Genomic DNA, 20,352 nt, shown 5'->3' with positions numbered 1-20,352 from the left:
ACTGCCATGTTATTCCATAGCTGCACCATTAATTAAACTGCAAGACTATGTATTGAGTCACCCAGAGGGATGCTGCCTTGGTATTTATTTATTTATTTATTTATATCCCGCCTTTTCCTCAGTACTGGGACTCAAGGCCATTTACAAGATTAAAACATACACAATTAAAACATATAAATATAAATTTTCAAAAGTTAAAATAGAATTAAACTCACAGTAAAATTAAAAACATTTTAAAAATTTAAAATGAGTTGGTCTTGCCTGATCTTGCAGAGTTGTCTGCAGGATGGAATGTGTAAAGGGTCTAAATTTTAAAAAGGAGGTCTATAGCTGAAGAAGTCTAAGAACTATTCATCTGCCCTGCAGTAGATTTGTGAGGTTTAATGTTTGTTTAGTTCTTTGAAGCTGTATTTCTGATGGTATAATATTATCCTAGTTGGTTGTCTACATTAACTTGCGAACACGCTGTGGGTTGGTTAGTGGGTACTCAGCTGCATTCAAAGAAAATGAACCCAATATAAATGATAGACAAACTGAATGTTTATAAATTTTGTTTTCTAAAGCATACAGGAATACTCAAAGCAACAGATATATCCTATTCAGATGCGGTAGCCTCATTTCCACACCTTTGTGCAGTGATAATGAAAATAGGCCTCAGGTTTGCAGTGATTCCTCCCTGCTCCTCTAAACAGATACATAAGGTGGCATTGAACATAGGGGATTCCTTATGCTGGATATTTTATCCTATTTTCTTTAGTAGGTTGAATAGCCAGGGTAAGTGAAGACCCATGTCCAAGCATCTGCAGGTTTCTACCTGTGGTTCTTTCTACCTATGGTCAGTGGAGTGATGAGAAAGCCGCACAAGCCTGAATATGATTCGTGATCTCACCATACATAGGAATATTAATATCTGAACCAATTAGAATAAAATGTTATATTTTCATTATACATAGACTTATTTGAAAATCCAGATTTGTTTATTTTACAGTTTTTGGGTTAGTCACAGACTTAACCATACTTGCAATAGATGAACTGAAATCAATGGGATTTAAGTTAGTCATGAATAATTTAAGTCCCGTTAATTTCAGTTGGTCCACTCTTAAATATGACTAAGTCTAGATCTAACTTTTTACTCTTTTTCTTTCAGTGTTTTCTTTACAGATACATAATTCACTCCCATTTATATTGCATGTGTTTTTCAAACTCTGTTCTACTCTTTTGGTAACAAATACAAACCACTACTTCGTATTTGGGAAAAGAAATGTGCAGTACATGCCAGCTTTCTATAATAGAAGAAATATCACTTAGAAAAAAGTTGATCTTTAGCCCAGTAAGTGAGCAACCCTATGGGTTGCATTCCCGATAGACAGAGGGCTCTAAGTTCATAGCCCTCTGCCTATCGTATGCCCTGCCAGGTAGGGTAAGAGGAGGATGGAGGCAATTTCACCACCATTCCTCCACTAAAACTACCCTTCCCTCCCACATGCATGCCTCCTTTTCTTCCTCTGCAACATATTTTATAAAAGAAGCTTTCTGCGGTGGTTGGGAGTGGGGAGGGAAGATCCACAATCGGATCTCCTCTGCTGTGCTCATACCTCTGTCTACAGGAGTTGAGGAGACGATCCACAGCATCCTTTGGTACCCCAGACACTGTCCAGGAACTGTAGGATTGCTCTCTAAATTGCAATGATTTTCTCAATTGTGTCACCATGAACAAAATCCCAAGATCCAAGTGCAGGGGTTATCTTTTCTGTCCTCTTGAAGAAAACATGCCATGGCTCATACTAAGTTTTCCCTTGCTTATAGCAGAAAACAGAGAAATGTGCACCGGTGGAGTTCACTTTATATTTGTAACCTACCCCATGTATTTTGGTAACAGAAACTGTGCAGCTCAAAAATCTCACCACTGCCATTATGTGTAGGAGATACGGTTTAAATATCTAACTTGATCTATCTGACCTCATAGAAGATTTTCTCTCAGACGTATTTTCTGAAAATCTCTAATTCAGTAATGAAATTTCTTGAGCTTTAGAATGGGGTTTCCCTCCCTTCTAAATTGGAGCAGCTCTTAGCCATCACTAGTCTGTTTTCAATGCTTAATTAGCGTTCTAGTAGTGGCAGACTGCCACTCTTAGAAAAGTGCCGTCCACTCCCACCGTATTTCTTTGCACAATATGAGTGAAATTGCCATCGCTGTAGCAGACTGCTGTGCATATAGTCAGGATGCTGACTGGAATGCATGCCAAGATAAATGACATTTGGTACTCGAACCATAGAGTATGTTTGCTCTGTGGGACTTTAAGTGGGAGGGGAGGCAGAACAAAAATCTTGATATGGTAATGTGTAGGGGAAGATTAGACCATCTATCCAATACAGCTGTTCTCTGCAGTAATCCTTGAAAGACATCCTATTACTGAATTGATGCCAGAGCTTGCTTGGTGCAGTCACATCTCCTTGTTGCTGCTCATGTTGCTCATCTGATTTTCTATGGAATCAGAAGAACTATCCCTATTTCTCCATAGAAGAACATTAGGATTGGATCAGTCACCTCAGTCTGTCTGGCACCACTTTGTCACTGCATTATCAAAAACTTTATTAACTGGATAATTGTATAAATATTAAATAAGTTGCAGGCTCTAGCACCTTGACGTATGTTAAGTGATAGGTACAGACTTTGAACAAGTGGGGCAAAATTAGAAAGTTGCATCATTCAGTCATGTATTTTTTTGTTTTGCACTTCATAAGTTTTAAAATGGAAGTAAGGTTCTCTGTGAAGTGGCATGTGAATTAAGTCACCATATATTTTTGAAGCTGTTTATGTAAATTGTTATGTACTTGTATTTATACAGTTCTTGTTCCATTTGTGCTTTTTTAAAACATATTTGGTACAATTACACTGCAGTCATGGGCATCGAAATGAGAGGTAATAGTCATAAATTTCATTACTCCATTTTGTGATTTGTTTATTTGATTGTAAATCTCCTGTAGTCTGACTAGGATTGCCAACTGACTAGAAGCAAAGGAGCCCTGTTTTCCTTTGGGAAAACTGAGGAAGGGAAAAGAAGCTGGGTGTGTGTGTTTCTGTTACAAGTGCCCCCCATCCCCAGTAATTTTATTTCAAAAATGTTTTTAATTTGTATATGCAAGGACTCTATGGAAGCAGTCCTTGCTTCCATAGAGGCAGCAGTGAGAAGGAGCTGGCTGTATCCCTGTGCTGTCTCGCTTTCTTGCTTGTGCCCTCCCTTGACATTAATGAGTGGTTGTGAAGAGGAAGTATCAACTATGGCTTCAGGCCTGGGAATAGCTGGCAACATATCATCCTCAGCCTGGCCCCTTCAGCTGTACCATGCCATTCCAATCTTCTCTCCGCCAATCTTCTCTCCACCAATCTGTGTATGCAAAATCTGTCCACCACTGCAGCCATGCACATGCAAAGTGATGCTGTCATCACAGCCATTCCAGGAAGCGCCTTGATGAATGAGTGTGTGTTTCCAACATAATGCTTAATTACCCTTATAATGCCTGTTTGTGACTTTACTTGGGAGTCTGTGGTTTGGCTCAGTTATCAGCTCTCTTTGTTGGTTATTTTCTACTTTTGTCTGTGGTTCAGTTGCAGTCTGAATTGTGATCTTTGGGATATCATGTGTTGGTGGTATTGCTTGGTGACAGGGAATTATAGTTGCAGGCAATAGCTGTACAGCAGGGGTCTCCATGGACTAATGGGCACATTTGAGAATTTGAGAAGCTGCTGTGGGCACCACTACATAGATGATATAATGGCTGCTGTGGGACCTGGGTAGTCAAGGGGGGATAGTGAGGCTGGGAGTGAGGGGGAAATAGTATGGCAAAGAGGTAGAGGGATGAGAAAGAGGAAGGCTAGAAGCTAGGAGGGGGAACAAATAGTGAGGTAAAGAGGTGGGGGGGGGAGAGATAGCAGGGCTAGAGGCCAGGAGTCAAAACAATCAGTATGCTGAAGGGGTGAATGGGAGAGAAAGAGCAGAGCTAGGGGCTAGGAACAGAGAAAGAAGAAGGCAAGGGGGTGGGGAGGGGAGAAAAATACCAAGGAAAGGGATTGGGTGGGCCGTGTTGGGACCCAAATGGTAGATGAACAGAGTATTTAGGCTCTGCCCAGGGATGAGAATTTGAGTTGGCAATCCTATGTCTGAATGTTGACTACTTGTAGCACAGCTCAAAATTGTCCTACACTATAAATGTTTCCTTCTTCCAGAATATAATGTTATGAATATGTTGTTTTGTAAGTCAACCTGCTATAACTCTGGATGCTTTTTAGACACAGTGAAGGGAGTGGGAGGATAAGGGTTTGCCCAACTCCTAACTCCCTTCAGTGTAAGCAGGGACAAACAGTTACCAGTAGGCTGCCACCGCATTAACCTCCACCTCAGCCTGAGCCATGGGATTATCAAACCTTCCTGGACACACCTGGGGCACAGAGATAAGGGTTGAAGCCGGCACCCTCTATTTCAACCACCAAGCCTAAAACTCTGAACCATAGCAAGACCAAACAGAAGGTTCTCAATTTAGTACAGCGGCTTAAGTGGAATAAAGTACACACAAACTTTGAAATAGATGTGAAATTTATTTACAGTAAGGAAGAAGTAAAGGGTTAAAAGGGGGTACAAATATCAGAAAAAACCAGAGAAAAACCAGAGAAACCCTTCAGAACAAAGTTGCAGGCAAAGATAACAAAACATTACTTAACCTTATCCTATTCTTTACCTAAGTTAGGGTCTTGTCATAGGACAGGGCCCAGTTCAGGACTCAAGAGTTCAGAGGCTCGAAAGCCAGTTAGCCCAGATAGAGGAAGCTGAAGATCACAATGAAAACGAAAACAAAGACCAGAATGAAGACCAAATAGTCACAGTAGCCCCCCCTGGATTTATACCCGTGCCTAAGACTTTAACAAATGAGAGGTGAGCCTCCGTAGCCAGTCACTGTCAGGCTGGATAACTTCCTCAACTTCCAGAAGCAGAGGGGGGAGTGAAAAATTCTCATCACAGTCCAACTGAAATAATTCAATCTAATTTTGTCCATAATTCACCTCTGATCTTGAAGGCCTGGTGAGTAGATCAAGATGAAATAACTCACACGGGAGATTAATTAATGTGTGCAGGCCCCTCTTCATGAAAGGGAGTTTCTGCAGGCAGCTAGACCTCAAGGAGGGGGAGGAATGGATTTCTTGACAGATACCATCACATACACTTAGTAGACCCATAGTTATGCATAATTCTCTCCCTCCACCCTCTTTCTTCTCATTATTTAATACCCATTCATAGATTACCTTGTATAATGCTTGCTTTTGAGTTTTTCTGTATTTCCTTATGGTATGTCATGTCATTCTATAAACTCGGTTCTAATAGTTTTTCTTGAATAAGTTGCTGTTGTCTCATGTGGCTAAACTCAAATTCCCAACAGGACTGATGGACGACGTTGGTCATTGGCATCTCTCCCCTCCTCTGGCTATGGTACAAACACTCCCAGCTCAACTGTCTCAGTAAGTGACTGTATAAATGACTTCTACTTGTGGACTTTTGCTAGCATTTACAGGTTAAGAATAAACTGTCTGTCCGCAGACATTTGAACAACAGTAAAATCATGCTGCACATATCTGCATAGATGATTGACTGGGATGCAGGGATCATATGTGAAAGTAGGTGTCTCTACTAGGGTGTGAGCACAACCTGAGATGTAATGGTAGTACAGACTGTGGCTCTGCATTGCTGCAGTGGATTAGTGCATTAGAAGCTACTAATATCTATGAGTGGAAGACAGAATCCTTATTCTCATAAAATACCTTGATAGGATTACCAGCTAATACCCACACCTCTACAGAAAAATAAAGGCAAATACCCATGGTGGCTACATTACTTTCTGTGCGGGAGAGTTGAAAGCACGGGAGAAGCCCATGGATTCTTCATTGACAACCAGGACTACCTGCCAAGCTCTGCGATTCTAGTCAAACAAGTTCAGTTTTGGAACTAAGCTATATGTATTTGAGTAACAATAAATTTCATTCTTTGGGGTTGTGGTGAGACTTTGCATATTTAATGGAAATGTATATGGAGAACTCTTCTCAATCTTAAAGTGAATAGGGGAGCCTTTGCTTATGCAAGTATTCAGTTTATATCTCAAAGATTCTACAGGTCTTTGAGTCAGATTGCTTATTTAAATTCACTTTGAGAAAATATATCATAACTATGTCCAATAACATTTCATTATTTATAGGTGTTGTTATCAAAACACAGTCTTATTTGCAAATCTTGTAATGGTCTCATTATGAAAAAACACAATTGGGGTGCTGAGCACTCAACCACAAAGACACTCACGTGAAATATAAGATAGAAACAATATATTACAAATGTGGGTGATATATGCAGTATTCTTACATATACAGTTTGTAAATAAGTATACAAAACACTTTTTCTTTGCTGATACACTGCCTAAAACCCCTCCAAAAAAATCCAACGGTGCAGAAGCCTCCACTATATAGAAAACAAAGAAAACAATAACAATAATCATGTCCAATATGTCAGCACTAAAGTCTCAATAACATGTTACCAAACAGCACATGGGAAAAATATTTTTGTAGTCAAAGTACAGAATTGTATGGCCACACACATTCACTTATCAGGGTGTCTAAATCATAGAATCATAGAATAGCAGAGTTGGAAGGGTCCTACAAGGCCATCGAGTCCTGCTCAATGCAGGAATCCACCCTAAAGCATCTCTGACAGATGGTTGTCCAGCTGCCTCTTGAATGCTTCTAGTGTGGGAGAGCCCACAACCTCCCTAGGTAACTGATTCCATTGTTGTACTGCTCTAACAGTCAGGAAGTTTTTCCTGATGTCCAGCTGGAATCTGGCTTCCTTTAACTTGAGCCCGTTATTCCGTGTCCTGCACTCTGGGAGGATTGAGAAGAGATCCTGGCCTTCCTCTGTGTGACAACCTTTTAAGTATTTGAAGAGTGCTATCATGTCTGCCCTGAATCTTCTCTTCTCCAGGCTAAACATGCCCAGTTCTTTCAGTCTCTCTTCATAGGGCTTTGTTTCCAGACCCCTGATCATCCCGGTTGCCCTCCTCTGAACACGCTCCAGCTTGTCTGCATCCTTCTTGAATTGTGGAGCCCAGAACTGGAAGCAATACTCTAGATGAGGCCTAACCAGGGCCAAATAGAGAGGAACCAGTACCTCACGTGATTTGGAAGCTATACTTCTATTAATGCAGCCCAAAATAGCATTTGCCTTTCTTGCAGCCATATCACACTGTTGGCTCATATTCTTGTGACCTACAACAATTTCAAGATCCTTCTCGTTTGTAGTATTGCTGAGCCAAGTATCCCCTATCTTGTAACTGTGCATTTGGTTTCTATTTCCTAAATGTAGAACTTGGCATGTATCCCTATTAAATTTCATTCTGTTGTTTTCAGCCCAGCGCTCCAGCCTATCAAGATCACTTTGAAGTTTGTTTCTGTCTTCCAGGGTATTAGCTATCCTACCCAGTTTTGTGTCATCTGCAAATTCGATAAGCGTTCCCTGCACCTCCTCATCCAAATCATTAATAAAAATGTTGAAGAACAGTTAAACTGTGTTTAGCACACTAATAGCACTTGATGACACAATGGCTTTCCTATTGGCATTTTGCTTGAGGTTGTTTATGCTAGTACTACATAATTCATATTAGTGGTAGTGTAGCATTAGATACTGCCCCAATGTTTTTGTGGAACCCATCACCTTCACTGTAAGATAAGTTTGGATGTCTGAGCCATTATGAAGTAGCATCCTAATAGGTGACCCCCCCTTTATTCAAACTTTATAAATATTAATCTTAAAGATAAAAGATATTTTAAAGAAAGTGACTTATTTTCCTTCTAGTTCTTTGAATTCCAGTGGAGGTCAAAAAAACTACATCACATCCATTGTTAAGTTGTTAAGGGACTGTTGCACACACAAAGGTTGGTCTCTGATCTCCTTCCTCTGATAGGCCTGTTTTTAAAATTCAGGGAAGCCATTGGTCTGCTGCTGAAAGGGGTCTTATTGGTTGGGCACTGTTTATTTCCTTCATTATTGTATTTTTAATTGCACTTTTTATGTTTTGTTGTAATTAACTGTTTTAATCTTGATTTTACTATGGTGAGACATCAGCAGAATGCATTTTGTGTCATTGGGAAGATGGTTTGAAACTGGTAGCACAATCCATTTAAATTAAATAGAATGTATGTAAGGATTAATGGACAATGTGTCCTTTGTTGATGCCTTTTTAAAAAAAAAACACCCAGAGGGTAATATTTTAAAATACATATATAGAACAGTATCCATTGCTATGTATGCTCTAGTGGGACCAAACGCAAGGGGAAGCGAGCGATAAGTCAACTGGTAAGAGCAGAAATACATATTTTCGAAATGGGGCAGGTCAGTGAAGCTCGCAGAAGGGAGCTCTGCAGTCCTCTTCTGTTCCAGAAAGCAGCATTTCCTCTAGTTTTTGGAGTTGCTTTTGTAAGCACTAGTTCCTGTTGCGCTAATAGTAAGTCCATGGGCAAAATGGATAGCAACTATTCTGGCTTGGTCTTGCTTTGATACTTGCTTTGCCTTGATACTTCTTTTGTGAATATGAACTGCAAGCAGTTGATACAACACATGTTTGGAAGCGGGTATATAAAAAAATTCTGCTAGGCATTTCTCTAAAAAGATCAAGTATTGCTGCATCTGGTGTAAACTGTTGGCAGGAAACTTAATTGTAGCTTCCGATCAAGTGTTCCTGTGGCAAAACAAACACAAACAGTATGCAGGCGGAGAAATTACCTTTACTACAATGAAGTGATATCCATGTAGGAAAACTAACATGTATAGATTTTTCAAAGGGTAGCCATATTAGTTGAAGCATTTTAGTTGAAACAATTGAAGCATTGTGGTGTCTTAAAGACTACTAAATTTATTCTGTTAAAAGCTTTTGTGTCTGTTGTCCACAGTGCCGCAAGGCTCTTTAAGGTGCCATAAGACTCTTTGTTGTTTTAACATGTACTAAAATTGGTTCTGTAACTTTCCAACACAGATAAGCCTTGATGAATCAACTTTATGCACTGGTTTATCTTTATCGGTGCATTGAAGCACTTCCAAGCAAGAGATAGGAGGGATTTTTTTAAGTGCAAAGGGTGAGGGAATTTAAATGAAAGATTCTTCAGAAGTGCAGGACTGTGTCTGTTATTGGTTTAAGAAAAAAACAACGTTAAATTTTTGTTTACTATGTTCTGAAACCTTAGGGATGAGGAAGTTATTTTCTATCAAATCCATGCAGATGTTTTAAATGACTTCAGGACTATGGTACAAATTCATCTTCTACATGTTTATTGTAGTCATCCTGTTCTTCCCAAGAGAAGTTGCACCAGTTACCGTACCAACCAACACCAGATGAACTACATTTTTTGTCGAAACATTTCTGTGCCACTGAAAGCATTGCCAGTGATAATAGATGTAGGACCACTCAAATGCGGCCACGATCCAGGAGCCTCAGGTGGGTTAACCTGTCTGATAATAAAAATTACATCTGAATGTAAGAACCCTTGGCCTTTTTAAACATATCAGTATATCATTATTATGCTTGTAGATAGTTTCTTACGCTGTTTTTTTTTAAAAAAAAGTGCATCTGTTTCCAAATAGTCTTCCACTAATCTTGTGCACAGATGTATAAAATCATGGCCTTTACTATTAAGTTGATAATCTTCATTTCAATAACTTTTTAGTTTTATGTTTTCCAAAATGTAGTTGATATATCAGTAGAAATATTTTTGAAATATTTGAAGAAGCTGAAAGAAGTTATCAACCTTATCTTTAAAATTTGCTTTGTGACTACATAAATGGTCCAGAATTCCTAACTTTACTGAAATATGGTTTTGTACAAGTTTCTTCTTTATTCAAAGTTCTGAGTACATTCTGGTAATTAATAAAATGCTGAACTCATGATATGTAGAATTATGGGATATTGTGGAGAATGCTTGTTGAGGCAAATTTATAGAGCGTTTTGTTTGTCCTTTTCCCATGTTTAAAGGATTTATTTGTGAAATACCTAGTAGGGGTAGCTTGTTCATAAAAGGAAGAAATGTGACATTTTTCTCAACCCCAGTTATTGAGTAGAATAAAACCTATTTGGAATGTGACTCCCCATCACATCCATGGTGGAGGCTATGGTTCACCACCTCAATTTTATAATACAGCAGCTTCATATAATAGAATAATGCAGTATTTTCCAACCTGGGTGTCCTCCCAATGTCTTGGACTTCTACTCACATTGCCCTCTGCTTTTATGGCCAATGGTCAGGAATGCTGGGAGTTGGCCCAAAATATCTGGAGGGCTGGAATAGTGGTTTGTAATTTGTGTGAACTGTAGCTAAGTCACACTGAACACACATCTTGACTCCTTTTCATCCCCTGCTCCTTAATTTCCCTCAGCTATGTAGAAAACCTAAGAGAGGAAAAATAGAGTTTGATCATGGTATAGATTCTGAATGAAGTGAAATGAGAAGAATGGATGACAGAACCTGGCCAGAGTGATGCAGCTGGTGTGCAAGAGTCACAATCATGTCTGGCCATCCAGAGGCTGCTAGGTTCCATTGCATGAGATGGGATTTTAACTTATTGAGACTGGTCAGATAAAAGTTGTGGGTACTGTTTCGCAAGGGAGACTTGCTATTTATTAAGTAGTTTTGGGAGACCCAAGTACAAAGCTCTATATTAAACATACCCCTTAAATATTTTGTTTAATATATTAGGTTTTGAACAAGTGAAAAGACTGCCTCTATTCTCCTAGGGTTCAACATTTATAGTTATGAAAGTCTATGTTGCTTGCACTATTTCACCCCACAAAAATATGTCTGTACTAGAACCTGTTTTCCCTGTTTATGAAAACCTACCTATAAAAGTTTTAGAACCCACATAAATAATTTTGTTATGCTACTCATATCAGGTGCTTACTGGGTGACCACATGCCAAAAAAGAACACATTTGGCTCACTTACGAAATACATACCCTACCCTCTCAGCCCAACCTACCTCACAGGGTTGTTGTTGTGAGGATAAAATGGAGAGGAGGATTATGTATGCAACCTTGGGTTCTTTAGAGGAAAAAAGGTGGCATGTAATTGCAATAAATAAATAATTGTTATTAAATTCATCTCGCTTAGGAAGGAATTAAAAAACAACAAAGAGTATTGTGGAATATTAAAGATTAATAAAATTATTATTAATAAATAATGTTAGTCTTTAAGATACCACAATACTCTACAATGTTTTTGCTGCAAGTTAATAAGATGGCTACAGGCGGAAAATTGAAAGTGAACTCACTTCTCAGTGAAAAATTGCCAAATGCTGGTTCAGATTTTGCCAATATGCTAAAATGTTTCATTTTACAGTTAGAAAATATCATTTTTTCTATTTCTAATGTTTAGCTCTGAGTCTAAAGAAAAAAACTAATGGAAAGAAAAGTCTCCAAAACAGCCCAATGCTGACTGAAAGTGCTCAGTATCCTCCTTATGTTGATTGAGTGTTGAAGGGGAATAGAATGGAGGATCATGGACAAGTGCATTGGTAACTGACTGAAGAATGAACAAAAGCACTATATACTGCTACATTTTGTTGCAGGCCCCCGTTGTACTATTCTAACAGTGCTGACTGTGTAAAAGATAGGATATATATTTAAAAGCCCATTTTCAGATTATTCAAGGGATAATTTGCTTTGCTTGTTTGCAGCCCTGGACGTTCTCCTGCTTGCTGTGACCATGAAATAATGATGATGAACCATGTGTACAAAGAAAGATTCCCAAAGGTAATGAAGAATATTAATTGTAATCTGAATCTATTCAATAGGAAATCCATGTTGTAAAAACAATACTTGATAAATCAGTTACTTAATTAAACCAAAGAATTCTTTGATACAGCAGTGATATTTAAAAAAGTAGCTGCACTAAAAATCAATATACAAGATATATTTGTAAAAAAGAAAGTACCTTTTCTAAAAGAAATGAATACTTCCATCACTTTTGGAGCATGTGCTTCTTCTTTTAAAACATGTCTCACAGAAGTAATACTCTTTCCCCCCACAAATATATATTGATATTGATTTTTAGTGTAGTTATTGATATCTTTGGACATCAGGTCTTGAGTTTGAAATAGAGGTGAAGTTTTACTTCTTTCTCATAGTTTCACTTACACTTAAAAGTTAGCACACACAGTATAGGATAGTTAATGGGCTCAGACTTTGCATTTTGTCTTGCAAATATTTTCATTTAAAATCTGTGAAATGTATATTGCTTAGGCTACTGCTGATTAAATCTGTGAAATGTATATTGCGTAGGCAACTGCTCAGATGGAAGAACGACTTCATGACATTATCACCAGCCATTCTCCTGACAACGTCCTTCCCTTGGCAGACGGAGTGCTCAGTTTCACCCACCATCAGATCATTGAGCTGGCTCGTGATTGCTTGGATAAATCTCATCAGGGTCTCATCACCTCACGATACTTTTTTGAATTACAGCACAAATTGGATAAGCTCCTACAAGAGGTATAAAGCACATAAAGATTATTTAGAAATTGCTGACGTATGTTCGTTTAAGAAATTATAGCTCTGAAGATATTTATGGCCACTGCCCTACAAAAATAAATACATAAAACACACAGCTCTTTAAGTGGATCTGTTCAGTCCAGTGACCTTTGCAGCTGCCTAAGGGACCTAAAAGTGTGTGACTCTAGAATAATTGGTTTACAAAGCATCTTAAGCTACTTTATATTATCACAGAATATAACTTATTCATTCCCTCTGTGACACATATGAAATAGCCTTCTAATTCCCTCTGTTGTGGACAAATGGAATGTTATATCTTAGCATAATTTTGTTCAGTCTACCACATATTTTCATGAGTTAGAAAATGAGTAACATTTTCATGAGTAACAAAAGATGTTAACAAGATTCTCTTACCAATTAGCTAAGAGGAGGAAGCAGGTAAGAACAAAGGATTTATAGAAACTGAATTCTAAAATTAATGAAGGTTCCACAATTTTTAAAAAAGTTCAATAAGGTTCTCACTCCAAAAATAAATGGGGTGTTTTGTTATTGCAAAATTGACTTTGAATGAAAGGAAAACAAGGCAAATTCACGGAGGATAAGGCTATCATTGGCAACTAGTCATGATAGCTGTATATTGCTTCCAGTGGCCTGGTTCAGACAACACGCTAAACTATGCTGCTTCCGTTAACCATTTTGTGTTTAAGCAGCGTGGTTTAGCGTGTTGTCTGAACCCGGCCAGTATTGAAGGCATGAGGGTACAATTTGACTCATGTCCTACTTACGGATTTCCAACAGGAAGCTGTTTGGACATGGTGTGAACAGAATGCTGGACTAGATAGGCCTTTGTTCTGATTCACATACTCTTTATATTTTCTTACAAATCTGCTTTTAATGTTACAAGTGTGTAATGGGCATAATAAGGTAGCTCCTTAAATTCTTACTATGGTCACTGAATTGATATTTGATTCCATCACATTCCTTTCAGGGCCTTTCATTGTAATGGAGTCACTCTCAATTATCCTGCTAGTTAGTACTCTATCTTTATTTGTTTTTAAATTTGTGAGGAAAAAGCATAATTAAATTATTCAGGAATCAGTTTGCATAGAAATATGTTAATTATATTAATATTATTGAGTGGTTGGATGATGAAGTACAGATCAAAATTACTACATATGATTTAAATTTGTCTCTGGCTATGGTCTGCTATCCATTCCAGTACAATGTGAAGGAATATTTCTGAATATTTGTGACTGTGTAGGATAAACTGGTAGCAAAGAGAATCATATGTTGAAAAAAATGCTTCAGTTTTAAAGATGGTTTTGGGATTTATTTTTTTAAAGAAGATGTTTTTGGTGTTATTAAATTATTGACTCCAAAGCATACTTGTAAACAATATATTTGGGCTAAAACTGAGCTTTTGTGGTTTTCATTTATGTATCCTGTAGTTCCAAGTATGAAAACTGTCTTTTGTGCTACCTTGGCTGTGCTCATCTCGAACATAAATCCTTGCAAGGAGGAGTGCTGTTCGTTGGAACTAAATTGTGGGAATACACTTTGGGTTTCTGATGATGCATTTGTTGTCAGTTTCCAGCTGTGACATTCAGTGGATAGCTATGTCTCCTGCTGCTTGGCACATTGTGATTGCTTTGCATGGCTAGGGAAGTCACAAGGCATCTGAGCAGCTTGATTTAGCTCACATTTTTGTAGTTCTAAGGTGAAGGTCAATTTGAGTTTAATACTTTCTTGCGGCACCCTTCTTTAACTTTCATGGAATCTTTTGTTCACAACCTCACCTATCATTGCAAGTTTAAGCTTCTGATCCAAGTAGAAATACATTCAGCATACTAATGTTTACTAGTCAGACATAGTTAAGGTATATTGTTTTGGGGGGAAATACTGTGTTTTGTTTCTTCCACCCTTTTTGCAATATTAAAAGACAGTAATAGACCAGTATTGCTTTTAAGCAACTACGTTTGAAATATATCCAGAACTTAATGTATAATATTATTTGAATTATGGGTTAATATTTATGGGATTTTAACACAGTAAGGCAGTTGCAAAGAACATCTTAACCTGTTTGACTCAACTTCACATTCATGAATATCTACTCAGTACAGTGGTGAATAAGTAGTGGCTGTGATTTGAGCTTCTGTTATTCAAACAAAGAAGTTCTTTTTGAGAAATGAACAAAGGAATGTCAATATCTTTCAGCCAAGAGAAGCAACATATGGCTTCTTTGCATTCATTAGGTCTCTGAAAGTCTACTCTTTGTCACTAGACAAAAAAGTTCGAAAGAAATTTGGAATGCAATACAAAGCCTCTTGCAAATTCTTTCCCAACCTTTTTGAAAAGTGGTCTCTCTGTACCAGTTATTTCACTTTATTACTTCCATTTTTTTCTGATTATTTATACAAGTTATCATTCCATTTATTTCTCTTAGATCACTCACCTCCTATCCACCCCCACAAATGTGCATATTGTTTGTTTCTTCTTCCACAAAGATGGAACTAAAATGTTTACTCCTTAAATATGTGAATGTATAGCTCAAATCTAAAGATATTTTCCCTAGTCGAGCAGTGGCATTCCATGTGCAGAAGCAGGCTTCCATGAATGGATATCCATGCTAGACTTGGTCTGTGTGGAGTTTAAGAATCTTTAAACCAGCACCTATGCCATTCCAGCAATAACTGTTGCTTGATGAAATCCATATGTGCGCCAGACAACCTGAGCTATTTGAAGGAAGGGCGTATAGAAACATAACAGATAACATACACCCTATTTCTTCGATTCGCTGCACTTTTTTTCCCATATAAACGTCTCTAAAAATGGGGTGCGTCTTAGAATCGCTGGTGTTTCTTAGGGTTTTTTTTTTCTGTTGGTGGTACTGAAATTAGTGTGCGACTTACAATTGATGGCGTCTTACAATCGAAGAAATACGGTAGTTTGTAAATCACCTGTTTGGCATACTAGGGCATGTTAGTGTCTTCATACCACCATAGTTTGACTTTAGCTAAGCTAACTGCTTGCTATTACCATAAATAATTATGTGTTAGTTGTGTTATTGCAAGTCTATTTATCTTTGTTGTGAAGTAAATCCAAAGTGACTTACAATAAAATTCTGCACAAAACTAAAGCAATACAAAACAATAACCTAGTTCCTAACTATAGGGCTTCTTCCACTGTAGGTCTAATTCTCTAAACCATCTCTCCAATTCCAACCTTTAACTTGCAGAAAGGTGCCTCCCCTGTTATGAATTTAAGCTAAACAGCTTTGATTTAAAAATATAAATATTGGAAATCAGCAGTGCTGCAAAGATGTGATTATGTTGACATGATTATGTTGGAAAAATATACAATTAACTTCACTGATTATGTTTAGTTCATTGTATTAATATTTTCTCTGTATCTAGATTTTAACGTCAAGTCTATTTTTATACTTTTTGACAGGCTCAAGAAAGGTCAGAAAGTGGAGAACTGGCATTTATTAAACAGCTTGTCCGAAAGATTCTTATTGTCATTGCACGTCCTGCTCGCTTACTTGAATGTTTGGTAAGAGTGTGCTTATTTTAATCAGTTTAGATATTTAGGTTGCTATTGAAAATCATTTGGAAGGACTCGGAAGAATGAGTGTTGTGTGTTAGTTTTACACTGTTGCTTTTAGTAGATTTTTAGTCTGTTAAATGTTATCTACCAGTCTTAGATATTAGTACAATGTAAGCATTAAACAGTAGTGGTGTAAATGTTTCTTTTGTTTGTCTTTCTCTGTGACCAAGTGTGTGAAAGTTAGAGCAATAGAATGCAAAGGTTTTAAAGTTGTGGTCTCTTGCTTTGAATGAATGTGTTCTGTTTTATCAACCCCATTGGTTGAATAAAAAAATACATTGTTTGGGCTGCTCCATGTGGTGTTTATATTCAATTTGTTTATCGTTTCAATTTTTCAAGAATTATGGTTTTGTTTTTCACACTAGTTCCCAAATGCAAAACCATACTTGTACACTTTCCATCAGATATTTTCAACTTTTTTTCACCCTGAGGTTCAAATTCCATTTTGCAGAAGCTCTCGAGGTGCCTGTGATGCCACCTTCCCCCTGGTCCTCCTTTATTTCTCTTATTAAATCAAAGGATCCCAACTGTAGGATGGGTGATCAGAATTCTGTGACTCACTGACCCTTTTTGGTCTCGCAGCAGCCAGGCCAGCACTCTATATTTTCCCTCCTCCTTCACCGCTGCCACCATTGACCACTGTACCCTACCTCAGGTACCCTAAAAACCCACTCCAGTTTATGAAACAGAAAGAACTTTAATTAACAGTAAGTAAGATAATGCAGTCACTTAGCTTATGGTTTCATCAGTTTCAGTGTTTGTTACATACAGTTTCGTTTGCAATTCTGCCTACGCTACCCCCTATTCTACACTCTCTCCTCCCAATCACTCTGTTCCTAAAATAATAAAAGCTGTTGCTCCTACACTCTCACTACACTCTTCACAGACGAACCTCAGATTTTAACTTCAACTTCAGCAGACCCTAACTCTCACTCTCTCTCACACACAATTCTACTGCTTCCCTTAACTCCTCCCCTCACTACTAACAAACAATCCAGACCTTTGAACCACCAGCCAGTCAGCATTCACTTCACATTCTCCCCACTCTCTCCCACTATGTTTAACTACTTACCAACCTTGTATTTGAAGTCCACACAACACATACATCTAAAATGGCAACTATCATTTAAACATTACAAATACTTACTTTATATAAATTAGCAAGCAGTAAAACATCATAGGGCCATATTTCAGTGGTGGGCAGGGCCAAAGGGGGTGGTGCTGAAATGCAAAAATATAGTGGCATGTTTTAGCTTAAAGCTCTTGCTGCCAGTAACTAAGCCTCAGAAGAGGCATTTCAACCATTTAAAATGGGGGTGGGAGTGGGCAAACAGCACAAAGCCCAGGAAACTACCCAATATTAGTGGTTGGGAGAAAGGGGCTGGGGAAGGGGGTGTGGCTCTCTGGAAAACTGTGGAAGGCTGGATTGGGTCCCAAGGCCTGAGGTTCTTTAGATTAATGATTATATAGCTGTTTGAGGCGTACTCTGAGGGGTTCCATGAATTCAGTTGCTTACCATAGAAAAGAATATCAGCTAGCCTAGTAGTTTATTAATCTCTGTGTGGGAGATCACTTTCTGTATTCATAGACAGTGATAAGTGAATTCTTCCCTGTTCTAATTGGGAATGGGCCAATTTAAATCCAGTTGATTTATTTAAATGGATGTCTGCTGAATGTTCAGAAGGAATCTTACTTAAAATCGGGCCCTTTCTAGACTTTGCTATACTCCTTATAATGTTGGGAACGTGATGGGGCCTAAAGGCTTCCTTGCCACACCCATTGCTGTAGAACATTTGGGAAGTTTTGAAGAAACCTTAGGATCTTTGTTTGAGGTCCAGATGCTGATGTAACCTTGTGTAGCAGTGGAGAGCTACACATGCTTACATCAAACTTCCTTCAAACTCTCCCAGAAGCCCCTTTGTTTTGGGTAAATTTGGAGAACAAAGGCAATGAACAGGACTTTTAGTCACGGAGAACCAATTTAGGATCATTCTGAACTTTGGAAGGGAATCCTGACTCAAGAAATCTGGTGTCTGAACCCCCATTTTCAGAATCTACAACATAACTACAAGTCTAACAAATGAAGAGGCCCTACAGTCAATTCCAATAAGATTTGTTTTAATTTATTAGAATATGTGTTTGGTCTAGAACTCTTAAACTGAGATGAAAATTATCTTTTCAAGTAATTTAATGAAACAAACATTCAGGGAGCGAGTTTATTGCTCCATTTCAAGCAAGTGTGACAACGAGCCAATAAAACACATGGTAACATACCTCTTCACTTTGAATCTACAGCTGAAATTTGTCAGGTTTCAATCACATAGTATAGGACATAAGGTAGAAATCAGGCATTCCCCCCTCCTATTTTTAGACAAATTTGCAATACTTTATTTGTACTTGCCTATCAGCATTTCTTACAGAAAAAAATGTTTTTAATTGAACAATTCTCTGAGGAGCAAAGAACATTTGCATCAGCAGTTGGTCTGGGAAATTTTCAGATGGCATTTATCCAACACACATCACCCCCAGCAGCTGTCACAGGTATCCCTTTATGGAGACTTGTGTATATCCACTTCCATTTTAGGGTTGTCTTCTGTCTTGAGAGATAGGAAGAGGTGGCTTTGATGAAACTATGAAACAATAAATCAGCTTAAATAGATCAATGCCGTGACAAAACGATTGTGTGGATGCCTGTGGGAGAGAACGTCCCTCCTACAAATCAATTTTATATCACTGTGTATAAAGTAATATAATACTACTTTAAATGTATTGTGGAGGGTCTCAGGGGTTAGGGTTTTAAAAGCCATTTCAGCACAATCGGTGACTTAAGCTACCTTAAGAAGAACCTCCTCAACAATTTCCAATTAACACAGAATGCCCTTTGTTCTGCAGGATCATCCCATGTAGAATCTGTGTTGCTTTAATGTGAAAATAATTCTTACGTCTTGCGACACACACTCAATTTCTTATCTCTCTCATTCTTACCCTTCCTCCATTTCCCTCTATCCTCATCCAACATTGTGTCAGGCTTTCCCCATTGTTTGTTAAAGGTGTTCTTAAACTCTAGTTCAAAAAACTGTGTTTAACAAATTCATTTTAAAAAATCTTATGAAATTTCATGGAAAAGCGATCTTATATTCCACATAAAAAGGAGGATTTGCCCAGTCCCAGATTTAAAAGAACTAAACTACTACAGCTTTACTCTAGTGACCTTTTATTTTAATTGTATTGCATCCTGTTAGCATAAATTGCACATTGGACTTAATGCTGCAAAAGCTGCTGACTCTCCTGTTGGGGAGGGAAGAACAGTACAGCTATCCTCTTTTCCTTCTTCCACCATTTATCAGATGACAAAGGAAAAGTGATTCACAAAAGCTCCTGTAGTTGAGTTGCCCAAATTTCTTGAAGCATTTAATGTATAGCATCTACTTTATTAAATTTCTGAATGATGAAGTAATATGCAAGCTATCTAACCATTGTTCCCTTGATAAAATTTATTAGAGTTAGAGATTAACTTCATAAATATCATGTATGTATTCTATTTTATTTCTACAGCTTAATTTTATTTTTTCTTCAAAAGTTGTGTGGTTTCTGTGTGTAATATAAATTTCTGATTTACATGCTTGTGTGAATATTGAAACATTTTGCTAATAGTGTCTTTAACCTTTGGAAATCCTTCTGCACACATAGGCCGTAGCTACACCTAAGGTTTATCCCAGGATCATCCCGGGTTCGTCCCTGCCTGAGCGCTGGATGTCCTGTGTGGCACTTAGATGAACAGGTTTGACCCCAGGACAATCCTGGGATAAACCTTTGATCTAGCTACGGCCACAGCTAAGTTAAGACAGGGACAGAACCCCAAAAGGGAAGGGTAGAATAGAGTAAAGTAGCCATATTGGCTGTGAGAACGAGACATGATTAGCCTTCGACAGGATAATTGGTTTGATTGTAGGGCTAGGTTTGCAGAACCTCAGGTCTGGGGGCCGATCTGGCTCACCTGGGGTCCCAGTCTGGGCCTCTGGTATTCCTCAGATTATTACGCCCCCTTCCCTTGGCTCTGTCACCTTTCCCCGACTGCCAATTATTCGTTGGTTTCCCAGTTTTTGCTCCACACCCCCCCCCCCCAGTCCATTCTAAAAGCTTGAAATGCTTCTCCTAAAGCTTAGTTACTGGCGGT

At 38.2% G+C, this 20,352-nt stretch overlaps 1 protein-coding gene across 3 annotated transcripts in view; it reads left to right on the top strand.

Annotated features, from left to right (window-relative positions):
• MAST4 (microtubule associated serine/threonine kinase family member 4) overlaps window positions 1-20,352 on the top strand; it is a 242,288-nt gene that overhangs the window by 175,762 nt on the left and 46,174 nt on the right. For 2 of the 3 annotated variants that reach the window (XM_063127992.1, XM_063127993.1), the window contains 5 exons: window positions 5,434-5,512; window positions 9,368-9,525; window positions 11,756-11,831; window positions 12,360-12,569; window positions 16,020-16,121. In XM_063127992.1, coding sequence (XP_062984062.1) covers window positions 5,434-5,512; window positions 9,368-9,525; window positions 11,756-11,831; window positions 12,360-12,569; window positions 16,020-16,121 — 625 coding nt within the window. Of the gene's footprint in view, window positions 1-2,902; window positions 2,924-5,433; window positions 5,513-9,367; window positions 9,526-11,755; window positions 11,832-12,359; window positions 12,570-16,019; window positions 16,122-20,352 lie in introns of all 3 variants that reach the window. The other variant, XM_063127991.1, reaches the window with a different exon arrangement.

Source organism: Elgaria multicarinata, chromosome 6 (assembly GCF_023053635.1).
Source record: "Elgaria multicarinata webbii isolate HBS135686 ecotype San Diego chromosome 6, rElgMul1.1.pri, whole genome shotgun sequence".
Lineage (NCBI taxonomy): Eukaryota > Metazoa > Chordata > Lepidosauria > Squamata > Anguidae > Elgaria > Elgaria multicarinata.
This window is presented reverse-complemented; position numbering and strand designations above follow the sequence as displayed.